Source organism: Blastomyces dermatitidis, assembly GCF_000003525.1.
Source record: "Blastomyces dermatitidis ER-3 genomic scaffold supercont1.5, whole genome shotgun sequence".
In the NCBI taxonomy this organism is placed as follows: Eukaryota; Fungi; Ascomycota; class Eurotiomycetes; order Onygenales; family Ajellomycetaceae; genus Blastomyces; species Blastomyces dermatitidis.
This window is the reverse complement of record NW_025544778.1, coordinates 596,184-608,574: the sequence shown is the minus strand read 5'-3', so window position 1 is coordinate 608,574 and position 12,391 is coordinate 596,184. Positions and strand designations below refer to the sequence as shown.

Sequence of the window (12,391 nt, the reverse complement as noted above, 5' to 3'; positions counted from 1 at the left end):
ACCCGAAGCTGCCATGTTTTTTCTTTGTCTCCGGGATCGTTAGGCTGTTCGACAGCTGCGATGCTGACTAGTTAAAACATTTGGTTTCGGCGAGATTCCGAACCTCTCCACTGGCCCAGAATACAGCAACAGACACGGCCAACAGTCTTCTGCAGCTATTGCTGCTGCTGCTGCTGGCCTGGTGTAAATAATCCCACGCTCCAATACAGAGCACATCAGTAACTGGCTCCCAAATGGGTGTACTCCGCGTCAGAGCCCTTCCCTCCCTCCAGCCCATACCGCGGGCAAAGAGGCTATGGCTATCGCCCAGGGGAACCCCGAGACCCCTATCCTCGTCCTCCTCTACACATACGCCGAACTCCATGCCCCGGTGTCTCCCAGCAAACTCTTGGGATAGCCACATGCATATCGTAGAGCCCTCTCGCTACCCTCTCTCCGCAGCCGCCGCCTACACCCCTTGCAAACCCCACAACCTCTCTGACGCCCTCGCCTTCGAATCAACCCTGGGCATCCGCAACTTAGTCCTCGTCCAGCCTTCCATATATGGTTATGATAATTCCTGTCTGCTCGACGGCCTCAAACAGCTAGGGCCTAAACATGGTAGGGGTGTAGTTTGTTTCAACGCGGCCGCCATCATCGATGAAGAACGGCGCCGTCGCGATCACGACGACGAAGGCACTTTGGCAACCTGGCACCGGCTTGGGGTGAGAGGGGTAAGGTTGAATTTTGTCTCCGTACCTCAGCAGCTGAGTGCGGGAGAGCTACAGAACATGCTACGCCGGTATGCAGATGTCATCCGTGACTTGGGCTGGGTGCTACAGCTCTACGCGCCCATGGAGACCCTGCCACATCTCGTACCCATCATACCCCAGCTGGGCGTGAAGGTATGTCTGGATCATTTTGCGAAACCGACACTACCGTTGTCGTCATCTTCCTCGCCATTTAACCCCTACGCCTTGCCTGGGTTTACCGCACTCATTTCCCTGCTGGAGCAGGGCAGTACATACGTCAAGATATCCGCACCCTACCGGCTCAGCGATGACCCGCAGTTCCAGCACCTAGGTGTACTGGCGCGCAAGCTGATGCGTGCGGGTAGGGAGAGGTTAGTCTTTGCGACGGATTGGCCACATACGCGCTTTAAGGGTATCGATATTGCGCCGTTTGCTGAGACTTGCCTGAGATGGTGTGCGGAGGAGGACGCCGGTATGGCGGAGAGGCTCTTCCGGCGTAATGCGGAGGCGCTGTGGGATGTTAAGCCAGAGTGAAATAGGCTCCTCATGTGGGAATCGACATGGCCGCGCACGAAAGCAACTTTCGCGCATTCAATCAGCGAGGGCGATTGGTTTTACTTGTTCAGCAGATATTTAACCACCCGCGCTATGGGGATTTACCCCTCCATTCCTGAGAACATACCCCCCGTCCCAGTGCCCGCCCCGCCTCCCTCTTCGAAGGCCATCCAGCACGTTAAACGAGACTTATTAAGGGGGGAAACTTTCTGAATCCCTAGAGCATGGAAAAACAACAACGAAAATGCACCAACCCACCTAGGCTCAGCTTCTACTCATCCCTTCACTTCCCTCGCCACAATGTAATTATCATAACACAACTTGTACATGTACATGTATCTTTTGTATGCGCTCACCATGTAAAAGAGGAACTATTTAAAGGGGGAAAAAATAATATCTTCAACACAACATCAGATATAAGTAGAATATCAGTAAAATACGCCTATTTTTGAATGGAGAATATTGTACGCAGGATTCTTTCAAAAGTTTGAATTGGCATCAAAAATTTAAGCTGTAACTATCTCTGTTACCAGCATAAAGTATTTCCGTTCTCTTATCCAGAGTCGGGAGGTTAATGCCTGTTGCGTCTGAATATTTAAACATCTAACATGATCAACCTTCGAACTCCCGCGCCTATCGAATGCTCGGCCACCAGATCTATCTTACTTCATTCTTCAGCAATGCAGGAAGATATTTATGTACATTATACTCCGTACATATGAAATAGATCATATAAATTTATATAGTTCATTTGTAAAACTGTTGTTGAGCGTAGAATGAGAAGTAAAATATTGTGATACAGAGAGACATCCTTTTTGAGTCTTCCCAGCCGGCCTTTTCAGAAAGGGGTATCGCATGTGGAATATATGAAAAAAAGTTATCTTCCAGTAAAAGCTGGAAAATATCCTATATTTTTCTGCTTGCAGGATTTAAGAAATCTATGCATGCACTGTGTGTACTCTGAGATTTTCATGATTTTCATTTTGGAGAATAAATTGCCTCGTCTTCTATTATCAAAGGAGGTAGTTAACTATCAAGTTCCTTTTTTTTTTTTGGAAAAGGCAAATATCATTCCGTGGCTTGAAATACTTCAGTGACATTCCGACTCAAATATTACCCCATTTTTAATAAATAACAGATACTCTCACAAGATAACCCGCACCACATCAAATCATCATACCATCATACCTACTCCCTCCCCGCACCAAATATCACATATCAGATAAATTCTATTTCTCGGAAATCCACATTATCACTCCCTCAAACATCCCACCATCCATTCCCCTCTTTCATTGAGTCCCGTCTATATCAGCTGCCCCCTTGCTTTATTTGTTCCCAGAGGCTAGCTACCTCCTCAACTTTCCACTTTTTCATATTCATCCCTGCGAATACCCAACAGCCCTGCTATCGCAGTAATAATTCGCCGACGGGTCTGGGGGGGACTTGGGATCTCTCGGAGATTCTGGTTTCTAGTTCGTTCGGGAAAGATAAGGATGAGATATGGTCGTTAGAAAATCTAGAGGGAACAGGACAGATCAAGAGAAAAAAAAAAGTTGCAGGAAGGGGGAGGAAGGGTGAAGAGTATGTGATGCTATAAACCAGTGGTGACAACAAGGGGAGAGATGAATAATGAATACCATTGCCTTGCAGCATCGAACAGCTCTTCCGTCGATACAGTTATCGTTTCTAGGTGCATCAATGCCTGTTGGTTTGAATCGTTTTCCCGGGCGGAGGATGTTCTGTTAGTCAAACTTGCTTCTCACTAAAAAAGGACTCAAGAAACAGAGAGCAAAGGAGAGGGAGTATCGTCCATGTCTGTGATTTCAAAATGTGCACTACGAATAAGTCTGGCAAGAGAAGAAAGAAAAAAAAAAAAAAAAAAAAAAAAACAACAACATAACATAACAAAACATATAAAACTCTCCGCAGGAAGAGACACAGGCAGAAAAAATGTATATATACACTCAACCCCAATAAGCACAGTCGGACTCTCACGGAGCCTCGCATATTTCCCGCAGCAGAAGGGCCCACGTTCACTAGGACAGGTCCATACGGCGCTTACAGTGCTAACGAGCGTTGCTGCCACCACAATTGCGATGATGGCACGCGTGACGCTGCTGGAGCTATCTGCGCGCATTATGGTTTTGGACGGTAGCTTTATCTCTCCTCTGTAGCTGTTGTAGGGTATATAAAATTGTTGGAGGGTTTAGGGTTTCGGTTTTGGGTTTTTTTTTTCAGTTCTGATAGGTATGGGTGTAAAGAAGCAAGATGAAGGAGAGAGAATAGAACTGTCGATGCTGACATTGATGTTGATGTTGATATTGAAACGATCCCCTCGTCAATTTTAAGCCGCATCACATGTCTAGTATAGGACGCGTATATGGTGTGAGGCAGGCGCGCAGGGCACAGGAGGGAGATATTCCATGATTTAGATATCTGCCCAGTTTATGCTGGCAAGGGAGGGGGCCACATGAGGTGTCTCGCATGGCCTTGCAGGCAGGACAGTCCAGGATTTCACTGGAGCCTTTCGTTGAAATTCTCTCCCTACTTCGAAGGAATAGGTGGACATGCAAGTGTTCGGGAAATCCGGTGGGATTTGTCTTGCGGCTCTGGCTCTGGAAAAGGGGTGTATGTTGTATGCAACATCTGAGAAAATGGCATACATATTAGATATCTATTTCCGCTCAGAACAAAGCCATAAAAATAATGGAGGCATAGAAATCGCAGATGACAGGCCTGTTCCGTCACACCTGTTGTAACTCATGATCTAAAACTGTTGTGCCAGATACATATGCATATGCAGATCTATGGCCATCGATGTTTACGCACACCGCTAAATTGAAACATGAAGTCGAATTCCCCGTGAAATTACGGAGTGAAGAGATGGAAAGAACGACAGAAAGAACCAGATGCTTGACATGAGGTAATCATAGCCGAATATTCATAATAAAATCGTAAAGAAAAACCCAAAAAAAAGATATTCTGTCTGTCAAGGGTATTCAGCAAGCCACTAAGATAGTTAAACAACAATGAAAAGTAACAGAATCATCAAAATCAGATGAAGATAAAATAAAACATATACCAGCTAGATCAGGAAGATTTTGCATCTGTCTCATTCGTCTTCAAGCTTTCTTCAAGAGCCTTGCGCAGGTCTTCAGTGCTGGTCTGCTTCTCTGGCTGAGTTTGCTGCACTTGATCTGAACCTGAGCAGTTCCTTGCACTTTTCCATAGCATATATTCCGTAAGCGCCTCCATCTCCTCTTCATCACGTAATTGTTCCTCAGCATAGCTTCGAATCGACTCGGCGAGCGTGCGTTCAAGGTCGTCATTTTCATCTCCCACTTCGTCTCCATCCTGATCCGCTTGGTCGGCGTAAATATTGGGTGTGGGCGAGCTAGGGGGTGAAGTTGTGAGATGCTGTCCATCGAGGAGAATATCCGGACGTGTGTGGGGATGGGGCTGAGTGTGGTGGCAATTTTCCCGTTGTGCTCGCTGCGCTTCTTCGATACTCGCCTTGATTGCACGCGTGTACGCGTGTTCCTCACTTTCCCCATCCGCCTCGGCTGCCTGTAGTTCAAGGACGCTAGCACGGAGGGCACGCTCGATCAACCTAGCTTCTTCGGCGTCTGTACAGGATGACTGTTCAACGGACTTATGAATTGCTTCTTCAATTCCGCTGGCGACGGATGGGCACATGGTATTTCGTCGTGGGTCATGATGATGATGATGATTATCATGATGGCACTGACGGGGTGGGCAAGAGGACGTTCTCTCCCTGGCAGTACGGAAAGTATGGAAGAGGCGTTCGGGGGGCGGGGATCCCGTCCTGGCTGGAGAGCTGCTCCTGGATATCCGGCGCTTGGCTTCCGATGATGTATAAATGTGATCGAAAACACCTCGTGATAATGCCTCCAGTTCGGACGCAAATGTTGAACCCCTTATCTTGACATCTGGGTTGGCCCGGAGAGAGTACCAACCTCGAACAATTGCATCGCGCACGCCCTTGGGAGCCTGTTTCCATTCTTCGTATCCTTCTATACTTCGCGACGCGATAATATAGTTATCAACGCTCGTTCCCAAGCGTTTTTGGATTTCTTTGTAAACGCCACTCATGGTATAGCCTGTCAAGGCAAAGATTCCTAGGGAAGCACACATATCAGAACCACAGCTATGTGGCATAATGGAAGAGGAATGCGTAATTACCTGCTCCTGGCTTAAGTATCAAACCACCTATTCCTTTGCCAAAGCCTTTCACCATACCACCAACTCCGTCTTTGGCCCCAGCAAGGGGTTGCGTAACCAGGCCAGAGATTCCGTCGTAGAATCCGTATCCGAGCTCCTATTCTAGAGTTAGCGTTGAAGTCTTAAGAGCCATACTAGTGTCGTTAAATTCTATACCTTTCCAGCAGCTTTCAGGCCGCTGTGGAAGCCCGTAACCTTTGGAGACTCCCTCACGGTGGTATCACCATACAATTTCGGGGCATTGTGAAACCCCTTTGCTACACCCAAGCTGAATCCCATTGGGGACTTGAGGCCCATATTGATCATCCTCTTCGCCGTCTGCCCTGCAAGTACGATGTCCGCAGCCCTAATATTCCGGATTTCCGAGGACTTGCGTTTGTGAATCCTTGGGCTTATGGGATGAGTAGTTAGTATGCGGAGAAATAGTGATTTTTACAACACGGTGAGCAAGCTATACGTACACGGAACCATCACGCTCTGGACTACTAGCAGACGTGCGTTCGGTTATACCATCTGAGTTATCCTCAACAGATACAATAGGAATGCAATGCTCAGAGGCAGTTCCTATTTCTGAGGGAGTAGTGGTCGAGGTAAGCGACGGTGTAGCGGTGTCCGCAGACACCTGCGAACCCTTACGCGAATGTGAGGCAGATTTTGACTTTCTCTTCGCATGGCGACGGCAGGCAGAGCTTGTTAAAGCAAATAAGATATCAGTCGGAATATCAGCAACGCCCATGGTAAAATCTCCAAGTGTCTCTATCAAGGCGCCGGCTCCTCCAGTTATTGGATCTCGGGGTCCGGGTTCTGTATGATACTCCCGTGGCCGATATCTGTGAGAAATCATCAGTAGTTGAACCTTCACCTCGTGTAGGGCATTGACGGATTGCTCACATCTTGAGGTCGCCAAGATCCAAAATTCCTTCATTTGCAAGCGTTGTTACTGCCAATGAGCTTAAGCGGATATTGGAATTCTTAACAAGCCACACAGCAGGTTTATTGCGAAGGACCATGCAGCGCAACGAGTCGATGTCCAGTTCCTTGTGAAACGATTTTCCGCCTGCTTGTACACCCTGCTCGTGGCTAATTTTTGCCCCAAGCTCTTCTGCTTTGCGTTTGGCCCCTGGTTCGAGTGCAGCAGTGATGGCAGCCGCCAGGTTGTCTGCGGTCAGTTCCTTGTGATGAATTGGCTTAGGGCCTGCCCCTGCCTTCGCAACCATGGAACCCCAGAACGGTTGGTCTCCAAAGAATGGGATGACGACGGTCGGCTTTCCCAATGCAATACCTGCTGCAGTCGTGCCGGCACCTCCATGATGAACAACGCAGCTCACGCGTTTGAATAACCAGTCATGAGGGCAGTTTCCTATCATGAAAACACCCTCTGGGATTTCGAATTCTTCTGCACCGAAACCTCCCCATCCTTTGGAAACTAATGCTCTCTGTCCTGTTTTTCTAATAGCGTCGAAAATAAGTTCGGTCATTGCATTGGGGTCATCAAGAACGATGGAACCAAACCCGATATATACTGGAGGAGGTCCAGCTGCGAGGAACGCCGCCAAATCATCGGGTGGCGTATAGTTCGAAGCCAGAGGAAGAAAGAAGAACCCAGCGATGTCAATATGGGGACCCCAGTCCTTGGGTTTGGGAATCAAAGCGGGTGACCTGAATTGAAAGTCAAAGGGTTAACTCATTTGCAGTAGGATTAATTGGCATGCGTACCAGCAGTAGGTAAAAGATATACGAAGTCGAGGCAATATGCCTGGAGCCCACATCATACTCATTGGGTCCAACCCAAGGGACCGCTCCCTAAACCTATTGATGACATCACCTAAGCCTTGCCAGGTTAACATCTCCACAAGAGCATATGTTACAAAGTTAGCAATTCCCACTTCGGCATCAGAAAATTGAACGTTCGCTAAGGGGTGGTGGAAAGCCTGGGTTGGAGACCATGGCATACTAAATACTAGATCAGTTTAGTTACGCTTGATAGATTGCTCGCCAAATCGTAGGCGGAACGTACGTGAACATAAGGTGCAATGGAATACCTAGCTTCTCGGCACAATGGATGTGAGCGAAGCTAGGCGGGTTTGCTATAATCGCATCGGCAACAAACGGCTCGACACCTTCAAGTTGGGTGGCATCGAAATTATCATCCGTGACTGGGACGCCAGTGCCATCTCCAGCCTCGAAGCACGACCGCCAACAGCCTGATATTATCTCTGAAATTTCCTTCCGACGCTTGCCTATGTCCCCGTTGAACATAGCATCGAAACCGGGCATCAAGCCCGGGTTTTTCACCATAAAGGCCATGAGCTCAGCGGGATCACCCCCAATGGAGAAAAACTCTAGTTCATTCTCCTCTACAAATTGCTTGAAAGTAGGATGGGTGGCCAGTCGTACACGATGGCCGTATCCATTTTTTAATTCCCGGCCCAAGGCCACAAACGGTTGTACATCCCCTCGAGAGCCAACAATCTGAATAACTATGTTCAGTCGTGGGACAGGGAGGCCCGTATCTGCTCCAACAAGCGAGGCGGAGGCACCAAAAGGATGATTCTGTTGTGTCTCAAAAGCTGGGCCTAATATCTTAGACAGGCTTCCACGACGTTCCTTGATATTGATGTTGACACGACCATCATCTATAACTGTCAGCAAAATGATAGGGTGCCTTGGGGTGGGGGGGAGGCATGACACCCCTATATCAACGTACCTGCAACTTGGGCATTTGTGTCAATACCGCTCTGTTTGATATCCATCTGCCCGCACATAGCATCATAGTCATAGGTAGGCAAGTCATCCGTATACGTTACTCTGGAGGGTATATGAGCTTGATGCGATTCATGGAGTTCATTGGGTTCATGGGGCTCATGACCCGAGGTCCTTGGTGAAGAAGAGTCCATGATTATTGTATATAATAGGGAGTAAGCTGATAACCAGCAGCTTCAATCATGCTTAGAGATAGCGTTCAGATACCAGACCGCTCGCCTGTTTGGCCGTGTGAATTGAAGTTGTGGGGGAGTAAGCTATATATTCTGGCAACCGTACAACCTGGCAACCCTAGCTGTTAGTTAGTCTGGCCAATCGTGTAACGTTAATGATACATTCCTAGAGCTATGCTAATAGTGTGAGAGTTGCCAACAATAGCAGGGCTTCACAAAACTCTGGTGAAGGCATGTCATGTTTGTGCTCTTTTCTATCACTGTGCTGCCTAGGGCTGGCGTGGAGAAAATTGCAGCGCCACATGATTTAACTAGTTAGTTAAGGCTTTGTCAGCAGCATCACTAATAAATAACTTGGGTTAACTGTGTATACAGAAAACTTGACCTCGCTAAGTGCGCCACTTGACCTCGTTCCTGGGTTAACTACTCACTCTCATGTCTATATCTTTTATTCCACTTCACTTCTTCAACTCCGAGAGGCTTGTTGAGGCGAATTGGGACAATATATTTACATTATACCATCATTGCACAGATTCGATTCGACAAACCCGCCTAGTTGATAACGCGGTTCGGATTTTTGCCCCCCAAGAAAATTTGGATTGGATGAGATTTGTTTTTCAGAGACTGTCGACATCAACTCTATGGCCACCGACGAGCGGGAGGATTAACCGGCCGTTTTCAAAGGCTTCTAGAGCAAGGATCCTTACTTAGACCCATGGATTGATGAGCTTTACAGTAGTACAAGGATCTGTTTGGATCTCAGGCACTTCGGTCATGGCCTACTCAGGGCATCCAAAGTCAAGAAGCTCTAAACTGAAAGTGGTCAAAAAACGCGCCGCAGCCATGCGCATATCCCCTTGCAATATTGGTTTTTGAGAATGGAAGAATATGTACGGAGTAGTAGTGGGGTTGCTTCTCTCCAATCAATCGATTACCCTACGGAGTGGTGTTTTTTCGGGCCCCGCAATCTCGCACAGTGACGTTTCCCGCATCTCCAGGCGAATTATCTCGGTGGCTGAACTCCACGAAATAGAACCCAGTTTATAACACCACCTAGGGCCCCCATAGAACCTCTAGTTATACGCGCAACTGTGAACGGCAAAACTGACACACTACTGATTCATCTCCTTGCTTGCCTCCATCATCGCTCCATATCCCAGAGACCTCTTGAGTCATGTATGTACATGTACATATGTTCCATGTACAGTAGTACATACATGTACACATGTACTCCGTACAGGTGTCCAAGAAGTCGTACTAGGGGCTCGGCGCTGAGAGCCCCCCCTCATATTACCCCTCCATCCACTCAGTAACTGAATGCGGAAGTCGCACATGGTGGCTTGCATATTTGCTGTAATCATGGATTTCATTCAAGCTTATGCGAAGTCTCAGTTTCTGGAACGGGGTGAGTCCGTGGCCTTTCCAGCAAATGTTAAATTTTACCTGAACCCTACAATCGGAAGAGGGAAAAGGAATGAAATAAAAATAAAATATTATCGACAGAGGGAACAATTGCCCTCAAATGAGGTACGATATATATATATATATCCCCGGCTGTCAAAGCAATTCAACCCCCGTACAAGGGGGGTTTGTTGGGCGGGAAGGAGCTAAAACAGCGATCATTCCTTATTTGACTTAGCGTCTTGGCCCCGAATGGTAACTACTGCGTACTTACGTTGCTTTGACAGAATAATCGCTCTACGCGCCCAGGGCAGGATGGATGGGCATCATATAAAGAAAGAGACCTTTACTTCTTCTGACCTGAATGATCGAAGTGCTAACTCCACCTGCCCTCCATATGCCTCCACTGGGAGCTTCCAACCTGCGCAAGAGGCAGCAGCAAGCTGAGCATCCTTCAGAGCGTCACTCGAAGAGACAGCAGCTTGACCATTCCACTTCAGCTTACTGGGATAATTTGTCGAAGATTTATTTAACCAAAAACGCGATAAGAGAGCACGACCGAAGAAACAGCACTTTCAAACAACTGCAAAAGCTTCACAAACCGGTTCACCGCCGGCACTGTAGGCCCAACACCCGCCAGTTTCAGGCTGAGCAGGACGCGCGCCTGGAACTCGTTCGGCTTCCTGGGTTTCTATGTGACTGTTCGCCTACTCAGTTAAAGGAGATAACAAGACTCTCAAGATTGGGTGGTCCCGATCTATCTGATTTGAAGAATGTATGTAACTACAAACTGAGGCCGACTTAGAGCAACTAACGTGTGTTAGTATCCAGTTCTGATGAGCTCAAGGACGCCCAGCTCCATTTTCAGCAGCATCTAATCGACCACAGTGTTTATCCCCCGGAGTATAAATACCCTGACGCCAAAACCTGATAACTTGGCGGAGATCCAGGAAAGATTGGCACAACCACGAGCCTCTCTTTCTCCCTCAAAATTCTCTGAAAAGTGCTTTGAGGACTTTAGAGAAGCAGATGCGCATGCATCTAAAGAGCCTGTTACAACCTCAGTGAATCCAGTTCTTGATGGTGATATTGGCGACCATAAATGTGTCGGAGGGGAGTATTCATTTGGAAATCTTGCTCCCTTAACTGATGGAACATTGTCTTCAGCCAAACCAGATCACTTTTTTGGTGCACGTCCTGAACAGCTGAATCATTCAATCCGCGAAGCTCTTAGTGATCAAATTATCCCATCAACACAGGATGATCTCCCGATGATGCCAAACTTCTTTTTGGAGGTAAAAGGCCCTGATGGATCTCTTGCTGTGACCACGCGGCAAGCATGCTACAATGGCGCCCTGGGTGCCCGCGGAATGCATACTCTACAATCCTATCAGCAAGAACCAACCTACAATAACAATGGTTACACTCTTACATCGACTTACCACGGCGGTACATTAAAGCTGTACACCACACATGTCAGCAAGTCAGACAATCCAGATAGCCGTCCTGAATATTTTATGACACAGCTCCGATCATTTGCCCTTACTGATACATCTGAGGCCTTTCGACAAGGAGCTTCTGCATACCGAAATGGTCGAGATTGGGCAAAATAAATAAGAGATGATGAACTTATTAGAGCGGCAAATAAAAGGCACTCCGAGGCTCACTCTTCTATCTCCCAACGCCGGACCACTTCAGATTCAACGCCTATCCTGGATGATTCTGATGGGTCAACCAACGAATATCAAGATGCCCAATGGAGTTTTGCAGCTCCAGTTGAAGAAGTCCCTCCGGGAAATCCGAAAACGCCGAAGAGCCGTGCCAGCGAGTCCCTTGATACGGCCGGTGATGAGGCCAGCCAAACAACTAGTGATAAAGGCCCCAGGCTTCCGAGCTGAAGACATGTACTTAAATATGATTCTACATCAATGCTTAATACCCTACTGTGAATTATTACAGCCGATTTTGTGTGATTTATTTGACTAGTTTTGAAATTATTAAATTCTTCTTGGTCTCTTCAGAGCTCCAAGCATTGAGTTAATAAAGCACGTTGATCTGAACAGGAAAGGCTTACAGTGTGAATTGTTGTATGACTCGCTCCCTTAATCCTTGCAAAATGCTCTGAGAACGGGCGTTGAAGGATGAACCACACACTTACCTTGGGACAAAATGAGGCTGACCTCCTTGGATTTTTCCAATAAGGGCCAAACATTATCTCAGTGAACTCAGTCACTTCACTTCAAGCTAATTCAGTCTGAACTACTGTCACTTTCTGTCAAGTTCTGCTACCTTCTGAGTCAATCAACTGTCAGAGAGCTTACACTATTCTCAAATGAAATATTTTAAACTCTTTATAGAGTGTCTGAGAAAAATGATTTCTGTTTATTAATAAATATAGAAATGATATATTTTAATTATAATATTTAAAATATAATTACTGTATAATATTATTTATAAATCATTTCTACTATTTTAAAAGGTTAATTTTTCAATTTTCTATTAATTAAAGTATCTATAGTTAAAATA

The 12,391-nt window shown here is 46.8% G+C and overlaps 3 protein-coding genes across 4 annotated transcripts; 2 read left to right on the top strand and 1 right to left on the bottom strand.

Annotated features, from left to right (window-relative positions):
* The first annotated feature begins 2 nt into the window (after positions 1-2).
* Positions 3-1,918, top strand: BDCG_04783 (TIM barrel metal-dependent hydrolase). The gene has a single exon (XM_045420425.1). It carries the CDS (start codon positions 234-236, stop codon positions 1,263-1,265), a length of 1,032 nt encoding a protein of 343 aa, XP_045276535.1. The 5' UTR covers positions 3-233; the 3' UTR covers positions 1,266-1,918.
* Positions 1,919-2,064: 146 nt separating this feature from the next.
* Positions 2,065-9,203, bottom strand: BDCG_04781. 2 transcript variants are annotated; one of them, XM_045420423.1, is made up of 9 exons: positions 8,896-9,203; positions 8,236-8,775; positions 7,546-8,164; positions 7,245-7,481; positions 6,420-7,187; positions 5,990-6,358; positions 5,685-5,919; positions 5,490-5,625; positions 2,065-5,425 (listed from the first exon to the last, which is right to left on the bottom strand). In XM_045420423.1, exons 2-9 carry the CDS (start codon positions 8,423-8,425, stop codon positions 4,377-4,379), a joined length of 3,603 nt encoding a protein of 1,200 aa, XP_045281004.1. In that variant the 5' UTR covers positions 8,426-8,775; positions 8,896-9,203; the 3' UTR covers positions 2,065-4,376. The 2 variants fall into 2 exon arrangements, with proteins under 2 accessions (XP_045281004.1, XP_045281005.1); XM_045420424.1 differs by lacking the exon at positions 8,896-9,203 and having other exon boundaries at positions 2,264-2,755; positions 2,924-5,425; positions 7,245-7,488; positions 8,236-8,806.
* A 1,059-nt stretch (positions 9,204-10,262) lies between these two features.
* BDCG_04779 (uncharacterized protein) lies at positions 10,263-11,779 on the top strand (the record flags this gene model as incomplete). The annotated part of the gene is made up of 3 exons (XM_045420422.1): positions 10,263-10,640; positions 10,816-11,458; positions 11,564-11,779. The coding sequence occupies 3 exons, from the start codon at positions 10,263-10,265 to the stop codon at positions 11,761-11,763; spliced, it is 1,221 nt and encodes a 406-aa protein (XP_045276534.1). The 3' UTR covers positions 11,764-11,779.
* Between the last annotated feature and the right edge of the window lie 612 nt (positions 11,780-12,391).

Excerpts from the sequence above, each read along its gene's own strand:
- BDCG_04783 (XM_045420425.1), top strand. The coding sequence starts at position 234 with ATGGGTGTACTCCGCGTCAGAGCCCTTCCCTCCCTCCAGCCCATACCG.
- BDCG_04781 (XM_045420423.1), bottom strand. The coding sequence starts at position 8,425 with ATGGACTCTTCTTCACCAAGGACCTCGGGTCATGAGCCCCATGAACCC. Across the intron at positions 7,188-7,244 it reads ATATCTTTTACCTACTGCTG|GTCACCCGCTTTGATTCCCA; the intron begins GTACGCATGCCA and ends CTTTCAATTCAG. Across the intron at positions 5,626-5,684 it reads GCCTGAAAGCTGCTGGAAAG|GAGCTCGGATACGGATTCTA; the intron begins GTATAGAATTTA and ends ACTCTAGAATAG.